The sequence below is a fragment of the Toxoplasma gondii genome, chromosome VIII (genome assembly GCF_000006565.2).
Source record: "Toxoplasma gondii ME49 chromosome VIII, whole genome shotgun sequence".
Taxonomy (NCBI): Eukaryota; Apicomplexa; class Conoidasida; order Eucoccidiorida; family Sarcocystidae; genus Toxoplasma; species Toxoplasma gondii.
The window spans coordinates 5,108,958-5,131,385 of record NC_031476.1 but is presented as its reverse complement, the minus strand read 5'-3'; the positions used below and the strand labels follow the sequence as shown (position 1 = coordinate 5,131,385).

Here is a 22,428-nt window from a genome sequence, read left to right as displayed (position 1 = left end):
GTGAAGGGAAAGACTGCCAGGAAAATTGACTACCCTCAGTTCGAGGATGCGCTGAAACTCGTGGCCGAAAAGAAAAGAGCCTCGGCCGACCAAATCGTCACCAAAATCGCCGCGTGTAAGTTAAGCCACACATGCGTAGGCAAGTTTCTTTCGTGGGTTAAGTGAAAGTATTTCGGTCGCTAGTCGAAACAATTTGTCTCAGGCACACCACATCACGGTCCAAGGACTGCCGCAAGTGCCGCAAGTCCAGCGCCTTACTCGGTTAACTTTCTAGGATGATTCAAACTGGACAACGCCTGATCCGGGAGTTAACCGCGTCTCTCTAGAGTCTGGGCCAACGTGCTTTCTTTGTATCTCTTTTGCAGCTGAAGGGGGCCCTATTTTCGTTGGAACGAACACGGAACACGTACGCTTGCACGATGACAAGGACACCTACACCAGAATTCACAAAACCGGCGGGCCCGTGCTGGTGGCCGAAGGTCGCTGGCAGTTCAACAACTTGTCTAACATCTGTGATAGAGGCGAATACGACGTACGCGGCGTGAAGAAGGGAGTCATGTGAAAAAACACAGGAAATCTCAGGTAATGGTTTGATGGCATCGAAAAGGTGAAGGCATGAAAATTCAGCAGCGCGCCTTACGGAAAGACGCTCCGCGTTGTTCGTGCTTTGTTCCCGTGAGCGCCCAACTCCACTTCATTGGAATCTGGTTTGCCTATAACGCGCGAGCGGTGGCGACTGACAGTAATCCAACTGTTCCCTGGTGTCAAGGGGTTTCTTTTTCGTTCACCATATCATCTGCTACTGGCTCCGACGGGGACAGTGTCGTAGCCATGAACGTCAGGGGACAGTTGCGGACAGAAGAAGGTAGGGAAACGTGTTCCTTTTCAATTTTTTTCGGTTTTTTTTTTTTGTTTCGCTTCTTTGGCTGGCGACACGTTATAGCAGCAGATCGCTTGCCTGACGGCAGAAGGTATAGGATGTGGCGGGGATCAATCTGTTTCCTGCGACGCCTTGTCGCCTACGATCTAAACAATAGATTGTGAATGGAAACGGAACCCGGTCTGACCATCTTGTGAGTCTACTAGTGTATGAATTCTCGAGTCCGTTCAGCGTGAAGCCTTGATTTTAGATTTTCAGACTTGATACACCTAACTGACTGTCCGACAGACCCGATGCTTACTAGAGGTATTAAACGTGTCTTATTGACACATTTTCCCGTTTGAAAATGTTGGACAAGAAAAATGTTTCACAGCGCGGCTATTGAGTGTTGCCGCTGTAGTCTCTCCACCGTTATAGTTTCGGGTTTTGAAAAATACGTAGATCCCGTACCGAACTGGGTAGTAGACTTCATGATGGCTGGCACGCAGATGCATGACATGAAGGTCCGAGACTTGCTCTGTCGTCCTATAGTACCATTTCCTCAGTGTCGGCTACCTATCTGGGTCAAACAGCCGTGGCATTGTCCCAGGATCCCCACAATCAAGGAAATTTCAAGAGTCTCGGACAGTTCACCTCTTGTGCAACGAGCAGAGACGCTTTCCTGAAGCCAACTATTCAGAAGCTACAGTATTTCATATCAATGTACTTGTGACATGTAGTGTCACTGCGAAACAGATAGTGTCACTTACATGGGCAACGCGGCAGAAACACTGACAGTACGATGCTGACACAGAACACATCGACCGCCACGGTTAACGGGGATCTCTTGTCCGCGATGTGACGGATATCGAGAAAAAAAGCTGAAGGCATGAGGAAGCATAGAAACGATTTCAGTCAGCTCCTGTTTTGTGAGAGACCCCAGCGTTCGCGCAGGGCAGATAGTTATATAAGCAGCGGAATTATGCTCATAGGTGAGCTCTTCACTATCTGTCGCCAGCACTGCATTCCCTCTAGGGACCCACCTGTGTCCTGAAAATGTCATGCCCCATGTCCGGCTGATGCATTGCATTCCTATTCTCTGAAACCGAAACTGTGACGACGCTTCACTGGTTCTAAGTTTCATATCGTTTAAGCCTCCCCAGCCAGGAAAACGACTTACACATGTACTGCCACAGCTCGGTCTGTGGGTACTGACTCTTTCATGAGTGGGTTGCCTCCGTGGACTCTCGACGTCGCCATTCATCTGGTTGAATGAGTATCATTTCAACAGACATTCGTGGTAGCTGCAAATTCCACTATCTCTCAAGCTACATGTGTAGCGAAATAGCATGTACCTGATCTGGTTCGTATAGTTGCATTTCGTCAGTCGTTTCATGCTGACCTCTGAGATCCTTAATGCCCGCCTAGGTCCCGCACACTGCAGAGACTTCGATGCAGAGTCAAAACTGCATGCAGTTTGCATGCCCATGCATCTCCCCTGGTTTGCAAAACGCTTGAGGGGCCCAGTCCTTTTCTTTCTTGCTGAGTAGCTTGCAATTTCTCCTTTTTCCGGGGAGATCCGGGGAGTGTTGCAGCCACCACATGAGTCGCATTTCTTGAAAATGCTGAGTGCATCTGTATCGACATCGAGCTGCCGACTGCGGAGCGCATTTCATTGCCCGTTGTGCCGCTGGAGTAATCTGTAGTAACACTTCCTTTTGGCATCTTGTCCCCATGCGAAGAACCTAGCCCGTTTGACTTGTGTTTCGGCTTCCCGTGCGGTCAGGAAAGGGTGACGCTCGCGTCGTTTGTTCTTTTATGAGGCTCCTCCATTCTCCTCGGTCTCAGCGCTCGAAAGCGAGACCAGCGGCAAAATACTCAACACCTTAGTCGTTTGTGTAGTTTTGTTTATTGTTTGCTTTCGAACTGCTCGAACATTCTTCAGAGGAAATGGCGAAGAAGCGCCAAAGAGGAGAGACTGACGGGGAGGCCCGCGGTGTCACCGCCCCTCCATCGGCTGCCGAGGTCCACTCGCAAACGAAGAGAAGAAAAGGTGGGGATCGTTGGAAGCAAGTGATGTTGGATGCGGCGACGTTGCGTGAGTGTCAGATGGAGGGGATGGCCGAACTGGAAGAGCTGGATGGCGGTGAAGCGCTTATTTTCGACCCCTCAGTCCTTAGCCTAGACAGCGTTGCAGAGAGCCCAGAGTCGGCTGTGGCCAGAGTGGTATCTGGGAAGGGGAAGCAGCGGAAAACAGGAAAAAAGAAGGTTAAGGACAGCTCTCAAGATTCCTTGTCCAGTGACTTTACAGTCAAGTCCGCTTTCAAGACCCCCGGACACGGGAGGGAGCCTGTAAAGGCTTCCGAGGAAGCGGCGGATCCGGCTTCGTCTCACAAGAGCAAGAGCCGCAAGAGTGTTCGTTCTTCTTCTTCAGACACTCGAAAGAATTCCACAGCTTCTGACCGCTCCTCAGCACCGGCGAGAGCACTGTATCAGTCAAATGCTTCCCCGACCGCATGCGGCGACGCTGCGTCGGCCTCACCCCCTTCCCGGATGCCGCCTCGCTGTACACTGGATGACGCGACGGAGCAGTGGCAGTTTGTCACGGAGCTTCGAACCGCTCTTCCTGCATGGCTGTCTGCTCTCGACTCGTCCTCGGAAGACCTCCTGCACCCCGCCGTGCTACGCGCTCTGCAGGACTGTCGATTCTTCGCTCCAACTCCCATTCAACGTTCTGTGCTTCTCGCGGCTCTTCGAGATCGAAAGGACATCGTCGGCGCCGCGGAGACGGGAAGCGGGAAGACACTTGCGTACGGGGTGCCCATTGTCTGCAACTTGCTGGCGCAAGCGCTTCGGCGAAACGAGAAAGAGATCGAGCACAAAAACAAAACTAAGACACTAAAGAAGAAGCGGAAGATGCGTGTGGAAGGTGGCGGCGAGGCAGCTGGCGACGCGTGGCCGAGCTCGAGTGATGACGAGCAAGAACCGGAGGAAGCAAGTGACAGCGGAGAGGCTAGCTCGGAAGCGGGGAAGGGAGCTGGCAACATAACAGGAGGCCCAAAGAGTGTAGGCGGCAAAGTCGATGGGCCAGAGTGTCTTATTGTCGTTCCAAGCCGAGAACTTGCACTTCAGGTCCAGCGCCACCTGGAGGCGCTCTGTGTCTATACACCGCTGGCGGCTGTCTGTCTCGTCGGCGGCCTTGCCCTGCAGAAGCAGCTTCGACTTCTAGGTCAAGTGAGGCCTCAAATCGTCATCGGGACACCCGGACGTCTCTTCGCCGTGATTCAGGACGCCCAAACCAGTGTGTCTCGCTCGCTGGCCCTTGGTGGAGATAATGGCATCGTGGACCACGAGCCGGTCTTAGGCGAGGAGTCGAACGGGGCGGGGCACCCTGACAGAGGCACACAGAACGGAGAAGGCAACCGCCGCGGCCGTATCGAGCGCGGTCAGGAGTTCATGGCTTCCTTGCATACACTCCGTTTCCTTGTGCTCGATGAGGCGGACAGGCTAACGCAGGAAGGGTGCTTCCAGGAGATGGAGGGTCTCCTCGACGCCATTTACAAGGCGCAGCCTTCTCCGAAGAAGGCGAAGAACGCCGACACGAAAAGGCGGCGAGGCAACTCTCGCGAAAACGACGAAAACGCGTTCGCGCTCGGTGAGTGCCGCAAGATTCAAACCTTTATCTTCTCAGCGACTCTTGCTATGGACCCCTCGAGTCGCCAAAAGAAAAAACACAGACGGGAAGCTAAAGACCGACAAAGCGTTCTGCAAGCCCTTATGGACCGGGTGCACTTGCGAAAGAAACGCCTGGCGGTTTTTGATCTCAGTATAAAGGACGGGGATACGACGAAACTCAAGCAGAGCTTAAGTCACGCAGACGATCCAGATTGGAAATTCGGTAAAGCGGGCCACCCACCTGGAGAGCACAACCACGCAGCGGGACCTCTCAAGTTGCCTGACGGTCTCTCCATCACGGCGCTGAAGACGGCCGCAGGCGAAGAGGTAAGCGCGTGATTGACAGTGTGTCAGTACACCATAACTTTCTGCGTTTTGTTTCAAAGGCGATGCGAATATCGCGAAGCCGCTGCACGTGAGCGACCTAGGAATTTCAGAACTCTCACAAAGGTAACTGAGCCGCCGCAGCTATCGTTTTCTGTGATCTGTGCCTCTATTTGCCTTTTTTCGTTTCTCTGTGATGTCCATCAGTTTCCGCGTAGACACTGTGACATGCCATCCAACACACATGTCCACGTCGATGTGTTTCCTTGATTATAAACTCCTTTATTTTTTATGCGCGTGTACACGTAGGGGTGCACAGGCATGTAGATGAATACATCTGAATACTTGGTGACCCCAAATACGTCTACCTTTCTGTAGATGGGTTTTAATGAACACCAGTACGTATGTATTCGCAAGGAGGTATTTTGTAGGATACACATCAATAATGTAAAATGTGTGAAGGCAGGTGCTTCGCCGCATAGATGGAACGATATATATATATATGTATATATATATAGAGAGAGAGAGAGAGAGAGAGAGAGTATGTAGCATTTGTTGAATGAGGGGATGGATCGCTAGGCTGCTAAGCAGGCACGAGCATGTAGCGTACAAAGTGGGATGAGCCGATGCGCGCAGGGGAGTGGATCTTCCAGGAAGTCTAAGCACTTGTGTGGGAAGGGGAGTGGTGCATCTACGAATGTGGCTAGCTCCAATTGAATGAACATTGAAATTTGGTTTTTGGTGGGCAGGTACACGCACGTAGGAAGCCGTGTCTGTGGTTCTTCTTGTGGCAACCCGATGTTATCTTGAGTTGTCATTTTCGACAAGCCGGTGGTGGGCAACAGAGCAAGGCCGCCAGCAACGCTATCCAGCAGCGCTGAGGCACAGTGTGGGGAAGGAATTCTAACAACCAGAAATATGCGTAGAAAAACAGCGTCTCAAAGCATTACTTCGTTTCCGTGCAGTGTTCGCGACGCTCCGACTTCTGTCACACATTCACTTGTATGCCACTCTGTCTTCCATAGCGGCAGAAAGGAAGCACAAGGGAGGCCCTGGACTACCAGTAGGTCTTGTCTCTCTCCCATGAGGGTAGCACAACGGCACCAAGCAGTGCCATGTTTTTTTAACTTTTCTCTACGTTTGTCTGCATGACTCTCGAAGCCGCATGGCAAGCGTGTGCACCTCTTGTTTCTGTCCTGTTTCAGGAGCTGTATCTGGTTCTCTTTCTGCTCAAGCTCTTTGTGTCTGCTCCCGCAAACGAGCCTCTGAAAGTCATGATCTTTGTCAACGCCATCTCCTACGTCTACCGTTTAGATCCGATTCTCAGGTAAAAATCAACTCTGGCGACGACTGCTACAGAAGGCGTGCTCTGGTTCCACGGGAGAACAGCGAAGAATTTGCGCGGCCGTGGTGTCAGCTGGGGAGGCACCTGCATGCAGACGCTTCAAGGCCCGTCTCTCTCTGTCAACCTCTGTCTCACGATTAGAAAGAGGACACTATGCATTAGATGGCGGAAAGCGATCGTCTTTTTCAGCTGTCTAAAGTGTACGGTCGGTTCTCTCCACTGCGGTAGAGATCCCGCTAATTCAGCTGCACCGCCGGTTTTGCTTTTTGGATGCGCCATGCGCCATACGTGTCTGTGTGTGTACTCAAAGCCGGCATTTCCGTCTGGGGTGTCTTACCGTAAGATTGCGAGGAAGAATTCGGGCCAAGCAGCAGACTTGTTTTTCGGGTCATTGCCACTCAGCGCCTCTCTGCGGGGGCTACGGCGGTGTCTTTTTCTCCGGAGTCTGAGGCCTCCACAAAAGTTGTTGTAGACAACGAGCTCGTGAATGCTTCACTTTGACCAAATGGGGTGGCGTGCGTGAGCGCACGAGACGCGTTAAAGATTGGGGTGCAGCAGAACTGTTGTTCGCTTTTTTCGTTTATGACAGCCTGACGCGTAGCGTGTCGATACAATTCTGCACGAAGTCAAAGCCAAACGACTGTTGGATGTATTGCGACGATCGCGGAAGGGACCGTGTCTCGTTTCTCTGTTCTGAACGCTCAGCCTTGTCCTGGGTCGCGACAAACACCAAGCATGCCAGCGAGGTGGCTCCAAGGGTGCCCCTTTGGCTGAAGTCGTTGGCCTACACTCAAATCTTCAACAGAAACAACGGCTGAAGCGCGTGGAAAGGTAGGCTTTTCATCTTTTCCTGTTGTACGCTCACATAACCTCTTCACCTGTTGTTCATGGTCTTTAACCAACAGCTTCCGTTGATGATCTCGTTGAGAAGCTCAGCGAAGGGAGACCTATCCCATGGGTATTCAGTCCTGTATGCCCCGCCAGCTCATTTTAGAGAGACTTTTTTGACGACCTGGAATTTCGGAGAGAACGATGACTGCGGACAATTGCATGGTGACTCTGGATTCCCTTGGCATTGGAGAGTCGTTTTTCTGTGACAGCTCGAATCCTACAGCCTGGTCTTTTCTTGCGACCGAGAGCTGCCCTTTGGCCTGTTTCCCATCGACAGGTTCCAGAGCGCGAACCGCGCTGTGATCGTCTGCACGGACGTCGCATGTAGAGGTCTGGATCTGAAGCAAGTGAAGGAGGTTATCCACTTTCAAGCTCCTCGGTCGCCCTCTATCTTCGTTCACAGAAGTGGACGGACAGCCCGGGCTCAGCAGTCGGGTGAGCCGCGGAAGGGGAAGTCTTGTCGCTACCTTGGTCGGATGTGTTTAGTAACAGACGCCAGAATTGTTATTTCCCTATTTGCTGAAGCGTTTTTAAGTCGGGCCATGTCCGTGAGAGAAAGGCCACTAAGAGAGCGCGTGCAGGATGAGGGGGCGGGGGCAGGGAGGGCAAGAGGGCAGCCTGTGAAACGATAATGTTTCTGTGTTCACTCGACCGTTCAACAGGCAGAACAAAAGCCGTGTACCTGTGTAGTAGGTTCCGGTTTTTACGTTCACTGCCTAGTTGTGCAATGGGGCTGCAACAGCGGATGTTTTCGGTTCCAGTCACTGTCATATCTGTGCATCGGTTTAGCCTCAGCGCAGTTCATATGCTTAACATCTTCACGTTTTGTGCGTCTTCAGGTGAAACAGTTTGCGTTTTGAGCCCGACCCAAGTCACCGAGTGGCTGCAGGTGCTGAAGCCGGTGCAGATAAATGTCGGAGAATTGGACCCGCCTGCGTGCATGCACAAAAGCTCTCGAGTGTACAGTCAGCTGACGAAAGTGAAGAGAATTCTTGCAATCGCAACTCAGATTGAATCTGCGGGACATCACGTAAGAACGAAAGAGACCATCGTTTGAAGATGTCTTTGAAAAGTACCGATCTGGTTAGACTTTTGTGGGAGCTGTCAACAAATGTATCACCCTAGTTGTGGGGTCGCCACCGTTCTCTGCGCTTGTCCCTTGGAGCTCTTTTCTATTGCGTCCTCTCGGCAGACGATTGTATTAGCTCGTGCTTGAAGTTCCATTATCTCGCGCGAGAGACGCCCAGTTCGATGAGCTGCTACTGTAAACTGGACCGGTTGCTCTCTGTTGGACAAAGCGTCTTCTGCGATCGTACATCGTGCATATTTGAATACACAATGCTCTTTCCTTGACACGAGTGAAACCGCACCGGGAGTTTTCCTGGAGTTCCTCAGTACACGTTTTTACAGGTGCTTTACGCGGTGCATACACTGTAAATCGGTTTGGTTTCACGTGCAGAAAGCTAAGGAACGACGGGCGACTTCATGGTTGAAAAAGGCGGCGCAGGCGGCTGATATCATGCTTGACTCTGATATTTCGGAAGACGAAGAGGCGTCAGCGAGGAGTGCAGCTCAGGCCAGGACGACGTCAATTCTAAGGACGGAACTGTCTCAGGTGAGCAGACGAGCTCTGTGTCATATGGCGCATGCTTTGAGTGGATCATCGATGTGCCAAGCAGTTGCTGGGCACATCGAAATAAGACTCGTCTGGTGTCGAGAGTGAGATAAGTCTGCCAGCCGCGAATGGGGAAAGCCAATGTCTGTGCTCTGGAATAAACACCTCGTTTCCTTGAAGAAATGCTACTGACGTAATTGTGAGGTGGTGGTTTGTTGCGCGCAGCTTGTCAAATCTCTCAAGCTCCTTTAGCACTTTCTCGGATGAACCGAAAAACGAGCCAGGAGGCTGCACTGCAAGCCGCCTCAATCAAAGGCGGTTTTACCTGGGTGAGGCTTCGACGTTGGGGCATTTTTGACCCATCAGTGGCTTATGCTATGTCATCTACTGGCGTTTCTGTCAAACGTTTGATGCATCCTTTAGACTTGGTAGTAACTCGAACTCAACAACTTTGTGGACGGGGTCCCGACAACCGTCTGCATTCATGTTGGTCAATCCTATTCAATGTTGATCCTTATGCAGCAAATCTGGAACGCCTTACGGCGGTACACTTTTTATCTGGCATTCTGCCAGTTGTTGCGTCTGCTGATGTCGTCAGAGGACTCCTACGATTATGGAGCGGCCTGTTGTTTTCGTAAGGCGCTGCAAAGCGCGATAGGAAAGGAAGGTATTCTTCATTTTCCTGGTGGCTTCTGAATGTGGTTGCGCTTCTCTGCAGCCATAGCATAAGCGTGTGTCCGAATTCCTTGCCAGTGCCCTAGTTTTCAAAATTATAATCTTCGCCAGATGTACCCCCTTCTGCGACAAACCGCCCACTCCTTTCGTGGTACGTTACGAGTATTTTCGCTATCACAGTGGTTATTGCGAAAAGAAAGCGTCTCCACGATCGCACCAATTGTCAGAGGGATGGTCTCTGGTTGTCAGCTGCTTACATATCTGAAACGCCGACAGTATATCAAGAAAACTGTTTTGAACGTATGAGCAAGCTCCATCAGGGGGAAAGGTACAAAAACCGTGAAAAAAAGGACGGTAATAACTGCAGGGGCTCCTGTACGTCAGCGCGGTACAGGGCCTATCATTGAGGCTGACGAGCCGAGGAGCAAGATGAAAGCTCTTTTTCCACACAGCGACCCCTTTCGTTGCCTCCAGTCTTATCATGCCAATGACGTTTTTTACTTGCAGAGCCGCTTCAGTGAGTGCAGCGGAGCGCTTAAGCATTTTAACATCGATTTCGGTTCTCACACGCATATCATTGAAGAAACATGCCGTGCTGGCACAACGTTTTTACCCCCGCTCCCCACTGTCGTGAATGAAGCTCGACCGCAGTGTTTGCGGCCGAATCAGTGTCCAATCGCATATTCACGAATACACAAGCATGACGACAACACATAAAAAGGATATGCGCGAATCACAGAGTGTCCCTGTTGCCCTTGTTGCTGCAACAATAAGGTGGCATTTGACGAACATTTACCAAAGCTAATGGTCATGTCGCTGGCAGCCAGATTGCGGATTACTCGTACCCGTGCAGCGGTAGATTTGAGAGTATGACAATAACCGGATAGGGACCACCACGTCGAGAATGGGGAGCACCTTCAAGACTTCAGTACACTATAGGGGCACATGTGCGGTCAGTTGAAGTACATCACCGGAACATACGAAGGCGAATCGTCTTAAATTGACAGTTAGTTGCACGGCCATGTGCAGGGACAAACGGGCACCCCGTCAGTCGCAGTTTCTGCAGAGTTCCTTTCCACAGATCTCCATATGAGCAACCAACACTTAACCACCAATACCATGTGATTCGAACACAAGTTGTTTATTGCCTGGTACGATCGGTACGGTGCAGCAGCCACCACACTCGAAGGCTGCCGCTCATGCAGGAGCCTTGTGTCGTTACCTGAAAACGTTGAAGAAAATTTGAAGCCCCAACACATGTACAGACAACTGTGCACAATGGTGACCACCGATGAGGGACAATAGATGCCAAGAACTTTGATTCTCCTCTTGTGGCTAACAATGTTGATTCTGCACTCATTCAAGGGACCGATATGCTGAGGGTTGACGAAGATATGCAGGAGATAAATGAAAATGCAGCACAGGACGACCGTACCGCTGATCGCCACATGATGTCCGTGTAATGTCGTACCAACGTATTAAGATGTAACTCTCGCTATGGAGGCCTGAAAAACAATCCGCGGGGGCGGATGAAATCTGTAACACGCGACATCTTCCCTATATTTCCACGATATCACTGGATTAGCTGCTGCGTAATTCATGCATTACACGCATTAACAGATATTGACGTCAGCGTCCACGCGATTCTTTGACGGGGAATGCCACATCAGGATGCACTTATGCATACCTGCCAGAAGCATCCTCACTGATCTGTTGGCAAGACGCTTATGCTTGCGTCAACCAGAAATACCACTGTCTGTACCCAACTGCCTCGACTATGCCCTTGGTTTTCTAGTGCATCGGTAGTTGTTCATAGACCCCATTTCGTATGGTAAATCCGACGGCAATCGTATCCGGAAATCCAATTGGTCAATGTCTAGAGAATTCTGGTTGTAAGGACATGTCTGGTGTCACCTTGGGGTTTTCACTTGGTTGTACAAAGTATATTTCATAAGGTCCCTTCGCTTGTGCATGTCATCTGTATCTTGTACTTTGCGCTGGCGGTACTCGTCCGATTAACAACCGCCCAGTTCTCTTCTTCGTAGTTCAGATGACAACGACATCGTAAAGAGGAAATTTGAGGGTGTAAACCCTCTGTCAGTGGGGCGCACTTCTGGAAATCGTCTGATTCAGTAATTGACCAAACATTTACCTATAAGATGTCTTGATTTGCCTCCTCGGCGTGGGACGGCGTTAATCCTGCCCACGAACTCACATCTATACACGTTTGCCCTTGCAGGGAGAGATTGGGTCCGCGTGGACCGTCTTGAATAGTTCGTCGGACGGGAATGGGAAGCCGCAGATCCCCTTTGGATTCGTCGGCAGTCAAATCACCTGCGTAGCTACTACTTCTTATTGGATGCTCGTGCTCACAAGTTCTGAAGCGAGATGGCCACATGCCGTTTAGATTTGAACGGCCATAACTTACACCTTCGAAACTCCTAAAAGTGTGCCGGTCACCATCCGTCGGTGCACTGCTCCGTCGAGGGCGGACGGGCAGACGTATGCAGAAAAGATGACTGGCCGCATCTTCGCCTCTTAGGCTGCAAAACTGTGCTTTCGGCCGCATTGAAGCAAGACAGGGAACACGACTTCCAAGGCTTCTTGGGTCATTGATTTTTCCATCAGGATTATGAAAACTGTGGACAGTTTCCTCATCGGGATCTCGCAGAGTCCAAGAAACAATGTTATTTGATTCACCTGCCGGAGCACGCTCCCCTCCGGATATCGCTGAATTTGCTGTCCTGAACAGCTGGCTACACATGCCAGATAAACGACGTTCCCGCGTCCCTTTGAAATTGAACCGAGAAGCTGACTGACTGCTACGCTCAATGCTCGCAGGCTCACCAGGCCCGGAACCGAGACGAACTAGCTTGGACATCTTCGTGTGTTTTGACTCCGTACGTCTGAGTTCTCTACGTGTGAGCAACCGGAAGAAACATCTCAGATTGAAACTCCGTGGTGCACCGGTCGCTTCAACTGCAGGGGGCACTTCAGTCATGGCAGGCGGCTGAGCTGGAAGTCACACTGGTGAGAAATAAAGCGGTGGGCCGTACGATAAGGGAACCACCGACCAGCTCATGACATTCGTTCACCGAGCAGGATGAAACGATGTTCCGCCCGTGGGAAACTGCGAACACCGGACAGGCACGGAGGGTGCGAGAAGCTGAAACGCCTTTATGGAATGATGCTTTGGGGGATCGAACGGCCACGGTGGAAAATCAGCTGGAGCTTTCTGTAGCTGTGGACGCCCCACCCGGCGCTGTACAGTATACAATTATCTGCTTGTAATACGTAAGAGGGTAAATTTCAGTGTCTCCCCTACTTTCGGGTCACGCAAGGTAATGAGCCAGAGAGTAGCAGACGAAACGAAACACGTAACAAGAAGGAAGCAGCGTGGCGCCAAGGCGATATGCTACCAAGTTTGTCATGTGAATCAGTCATGCCGGGATATTGATCGCACTTCAAGCATAAGCCATCGGGTGTGAAGAATAGGGAACCCAGCAATATATATTCGGCAAAGAGGGAACGGAAGACAACACTATAATTCAAAAAGGTGTTGTGTCTTCCACAGACAAGGCAACAACTGTGACAAAAGTGTCCCGCTCTAAAACATCTACTCCGAACAAACTGACGACCTTGAAATCCACAAACCAGCTCAAATGCTGGGCATTCGTTGCCTTCTTTCTCTGACAATGGCGAAAACAACGCGTCTGTTGTGCTATAGTTGACTCTCACACTCCAAAGCTGTGCTCCGCTGCAAAGCACCTCAGATGTGCTCATGCCGGTAGTACTGTGACCAAAAAACACACTGGCCATCCTCCTTTACTTCCAGCCCGCCGGGTGCAGCCAACAGGAGTGCAGAGAAACCTGATTACTCTTCCCATGTTTTTCTCCTTTCTGGTTCTTGTGGGCCCACCCCCTCCACCATGTTCGCCAGTCTCATGGAGTAAAGAGGGAGAACATAAAAACCGTTGTTCAATCCGTTTCAGGTTGCCATACTTGCGGCACCTTAGTGAAAGGTGTGTCGGCTGCTGCAGTCTCACAAATCTCTTAGGAGGATTGCCATTCAAAGAAGTAATCCAGTTTCATCCAATAACAATCGACTTCTACCCGACCCGCCTCCTTGATGCACATCATCAGCAAAATTCACGATAGCCGTATCGCTGACGTTGACTTGCGCAGAGAGTAATCAAAACTGGTCTGACTCGACCACCGACAAAGAAAGGCAGTCGCGGCAGACCTACGGTTGCACCGAGTGCGAGCGAAGGAAGCGTTTGTATTGAAAAGTGCCTGTTTCGACCGTGGGCGTCCTGTTTAACTACATAAGGACGTTATAATGTCGCCGTCGCGCAAACGCTACAGCAACATGCCCACGAAGACGCTATCTGGCTGCTACAGTTAAACAGACACCTTAAAACAAGATGGCACCTAGTGTGTGCGGTGGTCATAGGCAGACGAGTTTCTGGATGAAAATGCATCCTCTATCCAGTAACTTAATGTCAAAGACACTCCTACTGAGTAGGGGACACTTGCGTCCTGTTGACTCTTGTTCCAGCCAAACAACAATGAGATTTTCCGCGTGGTCGGCTTTGACAAAATGTCAGAATGATTATTTGATCCGTAACAGTCTTGCAGCCTGCTCGAAGTGTGGCGGGTATTCCGCGCTACATGCGGTCGCCATTCTTCCACAACTGTGACTAGGCCCCCCCATCAATTGAGCAAAAACTAGCTGCCCTCCTTTCTAGAAATATCTCCACTGTGAAGTGATGCCACAACCACTTGATCGGCTAAAAAAATTTGGGTTTCCAACGTCTATTTGTTGTCCCGACGTCCGTGTCAAATGCCCAAGACGTCAGATGAAACTGCGAACAAGCATCATGTGACAGATGCGACAGCAGACTTTGAGATACAGAGCGACTCCGTTCCTGGCACTCCCTGCGATAGGCATCGCGACAGACCGGATGAAGAGCCCGCACTCTAGCCTCGCGAAGCCGTTTCCACACAGGCAACAAACCGACATGCTCTTCACCGCCGCATTTGCGCCCACCGTCTGCGCGCTTTCGTCGACGGCAACCCCATCGTCCTCTTTTTGTAACTTTTCTTCGGCCGCCATCGCAGTAAAAGCGGAAGCGGAGGACCTCCGGGTGGCACAAGTGGCAAAGTCCCTCCAGGCGGCAAAAGTGGCTCGGTTCCACCAGGCGGCAGCGGTGGAATCATCCCTCCCGGGGGCAAACGTGGCATCTTATCTGCCTCTGGAATAGCCTCAGTCGCACAATTCTTACCATTCGCCCACCGCACCCCCACGTTGCTTAACACTTCACCGTCAAACGGGATTGGACTCAGATAACTGCGCAACATCGACGACTGCGTCTTAAAGTCGGAAAAAAACGGAGAAAGGAAAAACGCAGAGGCGTCAGTGTGACCGTGGTAAAGGTGATGGAAGCGGTCAAGGTCTGCGGAGCTCGCAGACGGCGACCGCACGAGGTGGGAAGTTGCAGAGCCAAGGGCTCTACAGGATAGCAGCTTGGAAACATCCAAATCCGACGGGGAGACGAGGTGGCCAAAAACGCTAGGAGAACATTGTTCCAAACGCGTGGACCATCCTCGGTTACATGGAGAGTCGGAGTTGTGCACATCAAATTCCGTAACTGACCGGTCGTTCGACGTCGTGCTCCTGGCACAAGATACAGCGCGCCATGAGAAACGACGGACGCCAGAAAAGGCGACAGTCCGGACAGAAAAGATCCTCCACGAAAGGTGTGGAAATGGGTCACCTGTGTTCAGCTGCCCAGAAGAAGACAGTGCTGATGCATTCATGGTCACCCTAGAAGCGAGTGCAGTTTCGTTGCAGCGATTACGGCCTTCGAACACTAGGAAACGTTTCCTCTCAGACCGCCTGGAATCTCTCAGAAATTGATGGTGCATCAAACAGTCACCATGTCCGTCTGGGATTGAGACAGCTGCACCACCACAAATCGCCGGGTGTCCAGTAGATCTTACGGTTCCGCTCGACTGCATGCGTCTGACGGATCCAGTGCCCGGAGAAGGGCCTTCACGTAAAGAAAGGCAAGCCATGTGCCGATCGGAAGAGTGGGAACGGCCACCACAGCTTATTTTCCTTTTCTTCTCAACGCCAACTGAAGTGGGGGACACCGGGGGCAGCTCAGCCGCCGCCACGCCTTGATGCCCGAATCCCGAATACAGCTCGAGAAGGCATGGTGACTCGCAAAGAGAGTCGTCACCGCAGCTAATTCTAGCTCTTAGGTCCGAAGGAATGGAGAGGCTTCCATGGGCTCCTGCCTCTGAGGAGAACTGGGGTTCATGCTGGCAGCAAAGCAGTCTGTCTGTTCCCTTCCGCGCAAGAAGACGACGACACAACGCCTTACGTGTCTCCACCCAGAAATGCCCACTTGGCCGGGAAAGGCCTTGAAGAGTGGCTACAGTGGAGCAGAACATTGAGCATAAATATGGAATTTGATCCTATCTTTCACGCACCTGTAAGATGTTCACTCACGAACCGTAGGCCTCGGAATACGCATGCCGCCACAACAGCCTCGCTTTCTAGCGCTGAGCTGCACGTACGAGGACTGAAGACCATAAACGAAACAAAATCAGCCCTTCTGAATGGTGACAGATCAACTGATTCAAGGCATGAACCCCGTATAGGTAACAGGTTGTCGCCTTATGGCCTGTAAACTGGTGAAACACCGTTGTAAGCTGTGTCTGGCCGGTAGTTTGCTGGCACCTGCGGTCCGCTACATTTCAAGTAGATCCAACACAAAGCACCAGCAAATGTTTTCTGGTCACTCATGTTTCAGTTTCAGCGACCAAATGATCTGGGTACGCCGTTATCTATCTGAAAGTGCAACGTCCGAGGATCATTCAGAGTGCGGTGGCCAAGTCTGCATGCAAGGAATGGACGGGATGGTTGCATGCAGGTCCCCTGTGGTGCAACACGCTGGGAAAAAGAATCCTCGGGATCGTCTACAGAGACGAACGCTACTCAAAATAAGTGAAGAAATGAGGTTTTTCAAAGCGTGAAACCCATTGTAGGTCTTACACCGATATAGATGCGTACTCTGCATCGCTTGACTCTTAGCAGTGTCTTAAATTTCGTACGCGGCAGCCTCCAAGAATTGGGACGAGGGGATATGGCTGTTGACCATACGCGTTTACTGGCATCTGGCATCGTGGCAGACCAGATTTGCAAAGAAATGTCCCCGACCTCATAAGATAGCTGCTCTTGGACACCGGAGCAACAGAGTTTCCGAGTTAAAGGCGTCTGTTAGATCTCATTTTCTTAATTCCCTACATGGTCTGCAGTAGGGCCGATGAAAGACCGCGTGGCGTAATGATGTGTGTGGCGTCTCTCTATTACTTCACATAGCCACGTTACACCGCACAGTCTTGCCGTTTCTATAATGCTGGCACCACCCATGGTCAGATAACATATCTGGTATTGTTATGTTGCTGCGGAATACTGAGGACTGCTACGTAAGATCGATGTGTGTTTCGAAGTGAGTGTGGAACTGAGGGACAACTGTCATGCTGAATGCGTGTGTTTTTCAAATTCCAGCGGGAAAACTAGCAATTGAATGAGAAGACACATACGATAGCCCAAAGCTGGTCTTGGTCCCACTGTGGCCTCGACCTCCAGCTTTCCTGTACTCGTTTTACCCAGCCCTGAAAACCTCAACACTTCCGCTTCTCACCGACGTCGCTAGCAGGCGACATCGCATTGAGAAACTGTCTGAAAATAGTGCATATTCAACCGCATTAATTGTGGGATGTGGACCAAACGAATCAACTTGGAATTGGGGTACTTTAACCGGGCTACGATTGGCTGTCGTCGTGAGGCCACTGTATGCTGTTGCCACATATCGTATCGCCAGCCCATCCCTGCATTACAATTGTATGCTAACCGATCTGTTGGGGAACAGGCATTAACGCTGTAGAAACATACTACTACTCACGCGTTGACTTGTTTCCCCGTGCGAGACCCTTTGTGTATCTCAAAGAACACCGGGACTGACCATGATGCGACGGCCACATGCTGCAAGGCAGATGTTCCACAGCTGCTGTAAGCAACCTCGTGATGTCCGCTGCAGCTGCTGCACTTTCTTCACTCTTCATACCAGGCAAACTGCTCATATCCTGTGTATACAGTGCTTTGCCAAACCTGCAAATTTAGTGCTTGGTCTCTGACATTTAAGCATGTCACACCGATCTGCTTTCCCAGAAGCTCCGAAGAAGGATTTCTCTCACAATTTTGCTTCTCTTTCCAAATGACGCTCCAGAAGGAACACGTGTTCAGATAATACGTTTCATTGTTGTATGTACACGCAGGGTCTGGGCGCTCTGTCTCAAGTTGATTCCGATAAGAACGCCCGAGAGAGACAGGAGACTCCAGTGTATAATACAACGACTCAGTCGTTCAGAGAACATAACATACATCTACTTGACACATGCCTGCCTCCACCAGGCAAACCTACACTTTCGACACAAAATGGACGTGGAGGAAGTAGAGAAGAACCTTTTCTGGTAGCGAGTCGCCAGTCACTTTACTGTGTACGCCCGCCTCAAGACGTCAACCGGATGAAAAGAGGCGGCAAAACACAGTAGCTCCTCCATCCGAAGTTACGAGTCCAGCACGGAACATGCCACGTTAAAAAGCGAAGAAAACACATCGTACACACGGCGAGGGAACACTCAAAGAAAAGAGGAAGTAGGAGTGTAATTGACGATTTATCGAGAGCGGGAGCGCCCCCGGTATGACCTGGAGTAGCCGTCGTGAGGGCCTCTGTCATATCGTGGCCTATCGTAGCCGTCGCGCCGATACCGAGAACTGCTGCAGCACAAAGAGCACAGGATACGCAAAAGAAACATTTCGCATGCGCGCCTGAAACAAATCGCGACTAGCGTCCAGAAGACGGCCATTCTCGTAGCAGCAAGCAGCCGATTACACAGAGGAAATCAATATTGTTTTCAACACCTCTAGCGAAGACGCAGAACCCTAAATTGCATTGCATGCATCCGAACCCTACGAAATGCGGAAGTTAACCACAGGCCAGACGTCGCGAGATGCGATAGCTCGCTCGCTGTGGATGGCCAACAGAGTGCGTGGAGCGCAACAAAAACTGGCGTATTCCTTACGTCTAAGACAGCGAGAAAAGACCGAAGATACTTCGACCGGCATTTCAGTATCTGTTCCCTCTTCGATGTCTCCAGGCCCTTCTCTCAGGCGACGCGTCTGCGAACCCTGAACCTTTCAGTGCACCTTGTGCCTCCCCATTTGCTCAGTCCTTTTTGCTGCTTCCTGCCCGACTCGTGCCTTCGGTTTTGTCTCTTGTGTGTTGTTTTACGCTGGACGCCTTCCAGTAGTGACTCGAGCTGTTTGTGACTTTCTCCATCTTTCGTCCTAAGCTCTATGTCCTTTGCCCGGTTATGCACTTCCCCCAGTCATTCTCGGCGACCTTCGCCCCGCGTTTGGAAACGGCCTGGTCTTGCGGAGTGCTCTCTGAAAAACGCGAAGTCTTCCACCTTCCTTTGTCAACGACCAGGCAATGCTGAACACGCGTGCATTCACCGTCTACATTCTGACACCTGGTGTGCATCTCTGTCGCCCTGCCTTCTCTCTCCGCGACGAAAGCTTCTTCACTCAAGATCCCGTTCTCTGGCTACTGGTCACTTCCAGCTCAGTCTTCTCTCTTCTTTCTCTCTTCGGCTGATACGGCAAGCTGACACTGTCCGGTACACGTCTCTGTCTTCGGCTGCTGTCTTGCTCTTCAATCTCTAGGCGACAGAACAAAGGCGAGGTACGCATCGCAGTCTCGGCACCTTCGGCGAACGCATTCGGATCTCAGACATTCTTCAAGCAAACGCAGTCTTGTGCTAGCCGTACTCGTATTCTCGAGAGTGGCTCCTCCTTCCTCGTGCACGCGGCGACCGGCTTCGACGACTCACGGGAGGATACCCTCGCATGCCTCCCCCAGGTCCCCAGTCGCCTGGACGCATCCCATTCGCCTCTGCATAGCGAATGTCGACCTCTCGAATGTCTCCTCGCGCGTAGCCCCGGCCGCCGCGAAAGTCATCCCTTCGGCGAAAATCTCTGTCGGGTCTAAGCGGACATCAAAAAACACGCGCCGCCAAAAGACTGTGCACTCGAATACACGACTTCCACAGTCGCACCCCCTGTTCTCTCGAACGAACCTATAAACAACGCCCACTTCACAGAAATGTCGATCGTTATTCTCGAAACGAAGCGCAGCAGAATGCCATCATCACAATGTCGCATTGGACTCCACGAGTTCCTCCGCGACTACCAGCGCCTTCAGGAAACCCCCATGTGTCTACCTTTCCTCCACCTTTACTCTGCTGTCCCCCTTCTACTGTGCGTCGCCTGGATCAAAGCAGTGCATGCGGAATGCGAAGAGATTTCGACTCAAGTCGAAACACCTGGAAATCGCTTATTTTCCTAAAAATATCCTTCCCTTGATAAAGACCACAAGCCTCTGTCGAAACAGACGTCGTCCTCACTACAGCCACCCGTCTCTTCTGTTGCACTCAGGAACGAAAGGATTAAGGAAATGCGATACAAAGTTGTTCCGAATCAGACAACTTTTGCTCTAGATTTTTTTGCAAAACACCCACCCACGTACGCATTCTCTCTCATTATTTCACTTACGCGCCTCCGCGTCTTGTCTGCTCCAGATGACGGCGCATCGTCTCCGGCTGTACAGATGTCAAGTTACACACAAACACGAGGTACGATCATCTACAAAGGAGCGCTTTATGCGATTCAACTACCGAGACAAGGAAAGACACTGTAATACTTTGGAGAGCGAATAGAAGCCTCGCTCTTTCGACAGTCAATGCCTGAGTTTGCCACGGCGGGTTGGAGCAGATTATCAAGTTGTTTGCCTGAAAGTTTGTGTTATCCAGCGTATGCGTGAAAAAGCAATACCTGTATTCACGTTGTACAAAAACCAATATATTCATTCCCTTGTATATTCTCCTTTCTCCTTCTTCAAGTAGGGCTCATAGTACCTGCAGGACTAGCAGCTAGAAGTATGCACGTTTTTCACATTCTAGGCCGATAGTCCTGCGTTCTGAACATACCGACTTCCGTCGGTCTTGAGCGATGATGACGTGGACTTCGTTTCCGTCGATCATCGTTCTGTCCATCTCCCGCATTGCCTCTTGCGCTGTAGACTCTTCGTAGAACTCAACGAAGCCAAATCCCCTGGACGCGCGCACAGAGTACAGAGACATGCGGAGACAGTCACGCCACCTGACAAGCGCCTCGTGAGAGGTTTTCAGCGTGACTGGTGACGCAATCAAAAAGCGGAACAAGCATTCGAGAAAGGTTTCGCTTATTCACTGGCATCTGGGGAAGCTGAAAGTCCTCTGCACAAAGTCAGCGCAGACGATCGCCTTCGAAGCGAGAACCTTGTAACATTTCTATCCCCTTCTACACGCAGAACACCATTCAGTTCTACCGCCCGCCCCCTCCCCCCACGTATGTCAATGACGTCTTTGTCAACCAACTCCAAGAAACACACCCTATGTGCCTGTACGTTCGCGGATGTTTGGGGATATACTTTTCCATTCTCTACGTGTACAAGAGCGAAGGGCGTAGTCGAAGTGAATCTGTATCATCTTATCGAACGTCGTCCTTCGGCCACATTGCTGGAAACGGTTACACTCCAAAGGGACATTTCCCCCAGTTCTCCTGAGATGAAATCTCACCTTGGGCGCTTGGTGAAGTGATCAAGAGGAAGGTAGACATCCCGGACGCGACCGAACTTCTCGAAAATCTGACGCACTCTGTCCGGCGAGGTCTCGAAACAGAGGTTTCGGATCAACAGCGAACAGCCCGTCGCCATTTCGGCTCCTTTCCTCTCGGAAAAGCTGTCCTCTTCGCACAGAGCAGAAACCACTTCAGCACGGCCCTCAAATCTCGCGTTGTCACGCTGTTCCAGCTGTCCAGCACAAGGTGCTTTTCACCAGTTCCACTTGGTGCCGTCGCGGAGCCCGGGACAGCGAAGCTGGGGCGGCTTCCAGGAATTCCACGAGCTGCCACAGCAGGACGTCGCCTTGGTAGGTTCACGTTTAAAATGCCAAGGTAGGCAAACGACGACACATCACACCAGCGAGGGGTTTAACTCCGTCGTGGACCCAAGCCAGGCAATGCACAGGGAGAAGTTTGCACGAGCGGCGCCTCGAGTCATGGAGGGAGCGTATTCGACGAAATCGAAACAATTTAGTTCCCAACACACATTCACAGCACTGCAGAATGTCGCCACAGGAAATGACCGCCGAATTTGCTTCACAGCGACCTTCGTCGGTGACTGTTCTCCGGTGATGGGGAAGAAGTGGTAGTCGTGGGGAAGAGCCTGTAACGCTAGCTGCACAAATCGGTACAAACCGTTTTCTGCAGCTGGACTCGCTTTTCCAGATTTGAAGCAGCTCCTGTGGAACCCGGGGGAATCGTCCGCCCTCTTGGGCTTGAAAAACTTGACGGCAGTTTCTGTGGCGGCAGCGGCAAATCGGCCGACCGCCGTCAGAAGTAATCGAGTTTGGTCGAAGAGGAGCTTCAAACATGCAGGCAAAAAACAATGGGTGCCCCAAAATTCAAGCCCAGGAAAATGCAAGAGGCGTGTGCAAACCTGGGAGAAAAAACGGGATGAGTGTTCCTTTACGAGATACACGGGAAAGCGGACGGTCGTCTACCCTCGTCGACCAGCAGTAGCAGCGAGAAGCGAACTCGCGAACAGACAGGAAAAAATGGAATCTACAGTTTTGGACGCAAGAAAAGCTCCCCAGACCATCATCCACCAAGCGCAAAATTACCGTAAAGTCAGACATCAGTGGAAAGTCTCTGAGTCTATTTCAGACAGGACCAGCTAATACGGACTGTTGTCTGTGCGGTTCTCACCATTCCGCCGTTCCGTCCCTAGAAGGCGTTGCCGCCTCGTTCTTTGGTGATAAGCCGAGGCTCCTATTCACGTACAACCCGGGGTCATGTTGCCGCCCTCCAAG

The 22,428-nt window shown here is 51.2% G+C and overlaps 3 protein-coding genes across 3 annotated transcripts; 1 reads left to right on the top strand and 2 right to left on the bottom strand.

Annotated features, from left to right (window-relative positions):
- Window positions 1–2,394: 2,394 nt before the first annotated feature.
- On the top strand, window positions 2,395–8,961 carry TGME49_270620 (DEAD/DEAH box helicase domain-containing protein; the record flags this gene model as incomplete). The annotated part of the gene is made up of 7 exons (XM_018781582.1): window positions 2,395–4,861; window positions 6,064–6,185; window positions 6,909–7,034; window positions 7,372–7,529; window positions 7,934–8,124; window positions 8,554–8,709; window positions 8,935–8,961. The coding sequence occupies exons 1-7, from the start codon at window positions 2,810–2,812 to the stop codon at window positions 8,959–8,961; spliced, it is 2,832 nt and encodes a 943-aa protein (XP_018636618.1). The 5' UTR covers window positions 2,395–2,809.
- A 4,304-nt stretch (window positions 8,962–13,265) lies between these two features.
- TGME49_270630 (hypothetical protein) lies at window positions 13,266–17,646 on the bottom strand. The gene has a single exon (XM_002365688.2). It carries the CDS (start codon window positions 15,841–15,843, stop codon window positions 14,413–14,415), a length of 1,431 nt encoding a protein of 476 aa, XP_002365729.2. The 5' UTR covers window positions 15,844–17,646; the 3' UTR covers window positions 13,266–14,412.
- Window positions 17,647–17,792: 146 nt separating this feature from the next.
- On the bottom strand, window positions 17,793–22,249 carry TGME49_270640 (RNA recognition motif-containing protein). The gene is made up of 5 exons (XM_002365689.1): window positions 21,136–22,249; window positions 20,506–20,629; window positions 20,072–20,118; window positions 19,289–19,504; window positions 17,793–18,235 (listed from the first exon to the last, which is right to left on the bottom strand). The coding sequence occupies exons 1-5, from the start codon at window positions 21,270–21,272 to the stop codon at window positions 18,133–18,135; spliced, it is 627 nt and encodes a 208-aa protein (XP_002365730.1). The 5' UTR covers window positions 21,273–22,249; the 3' UTR covers window positions 17,793–18,132.
- Window positions 22,250–22,428: the final 179 nt, after the last annotated feature.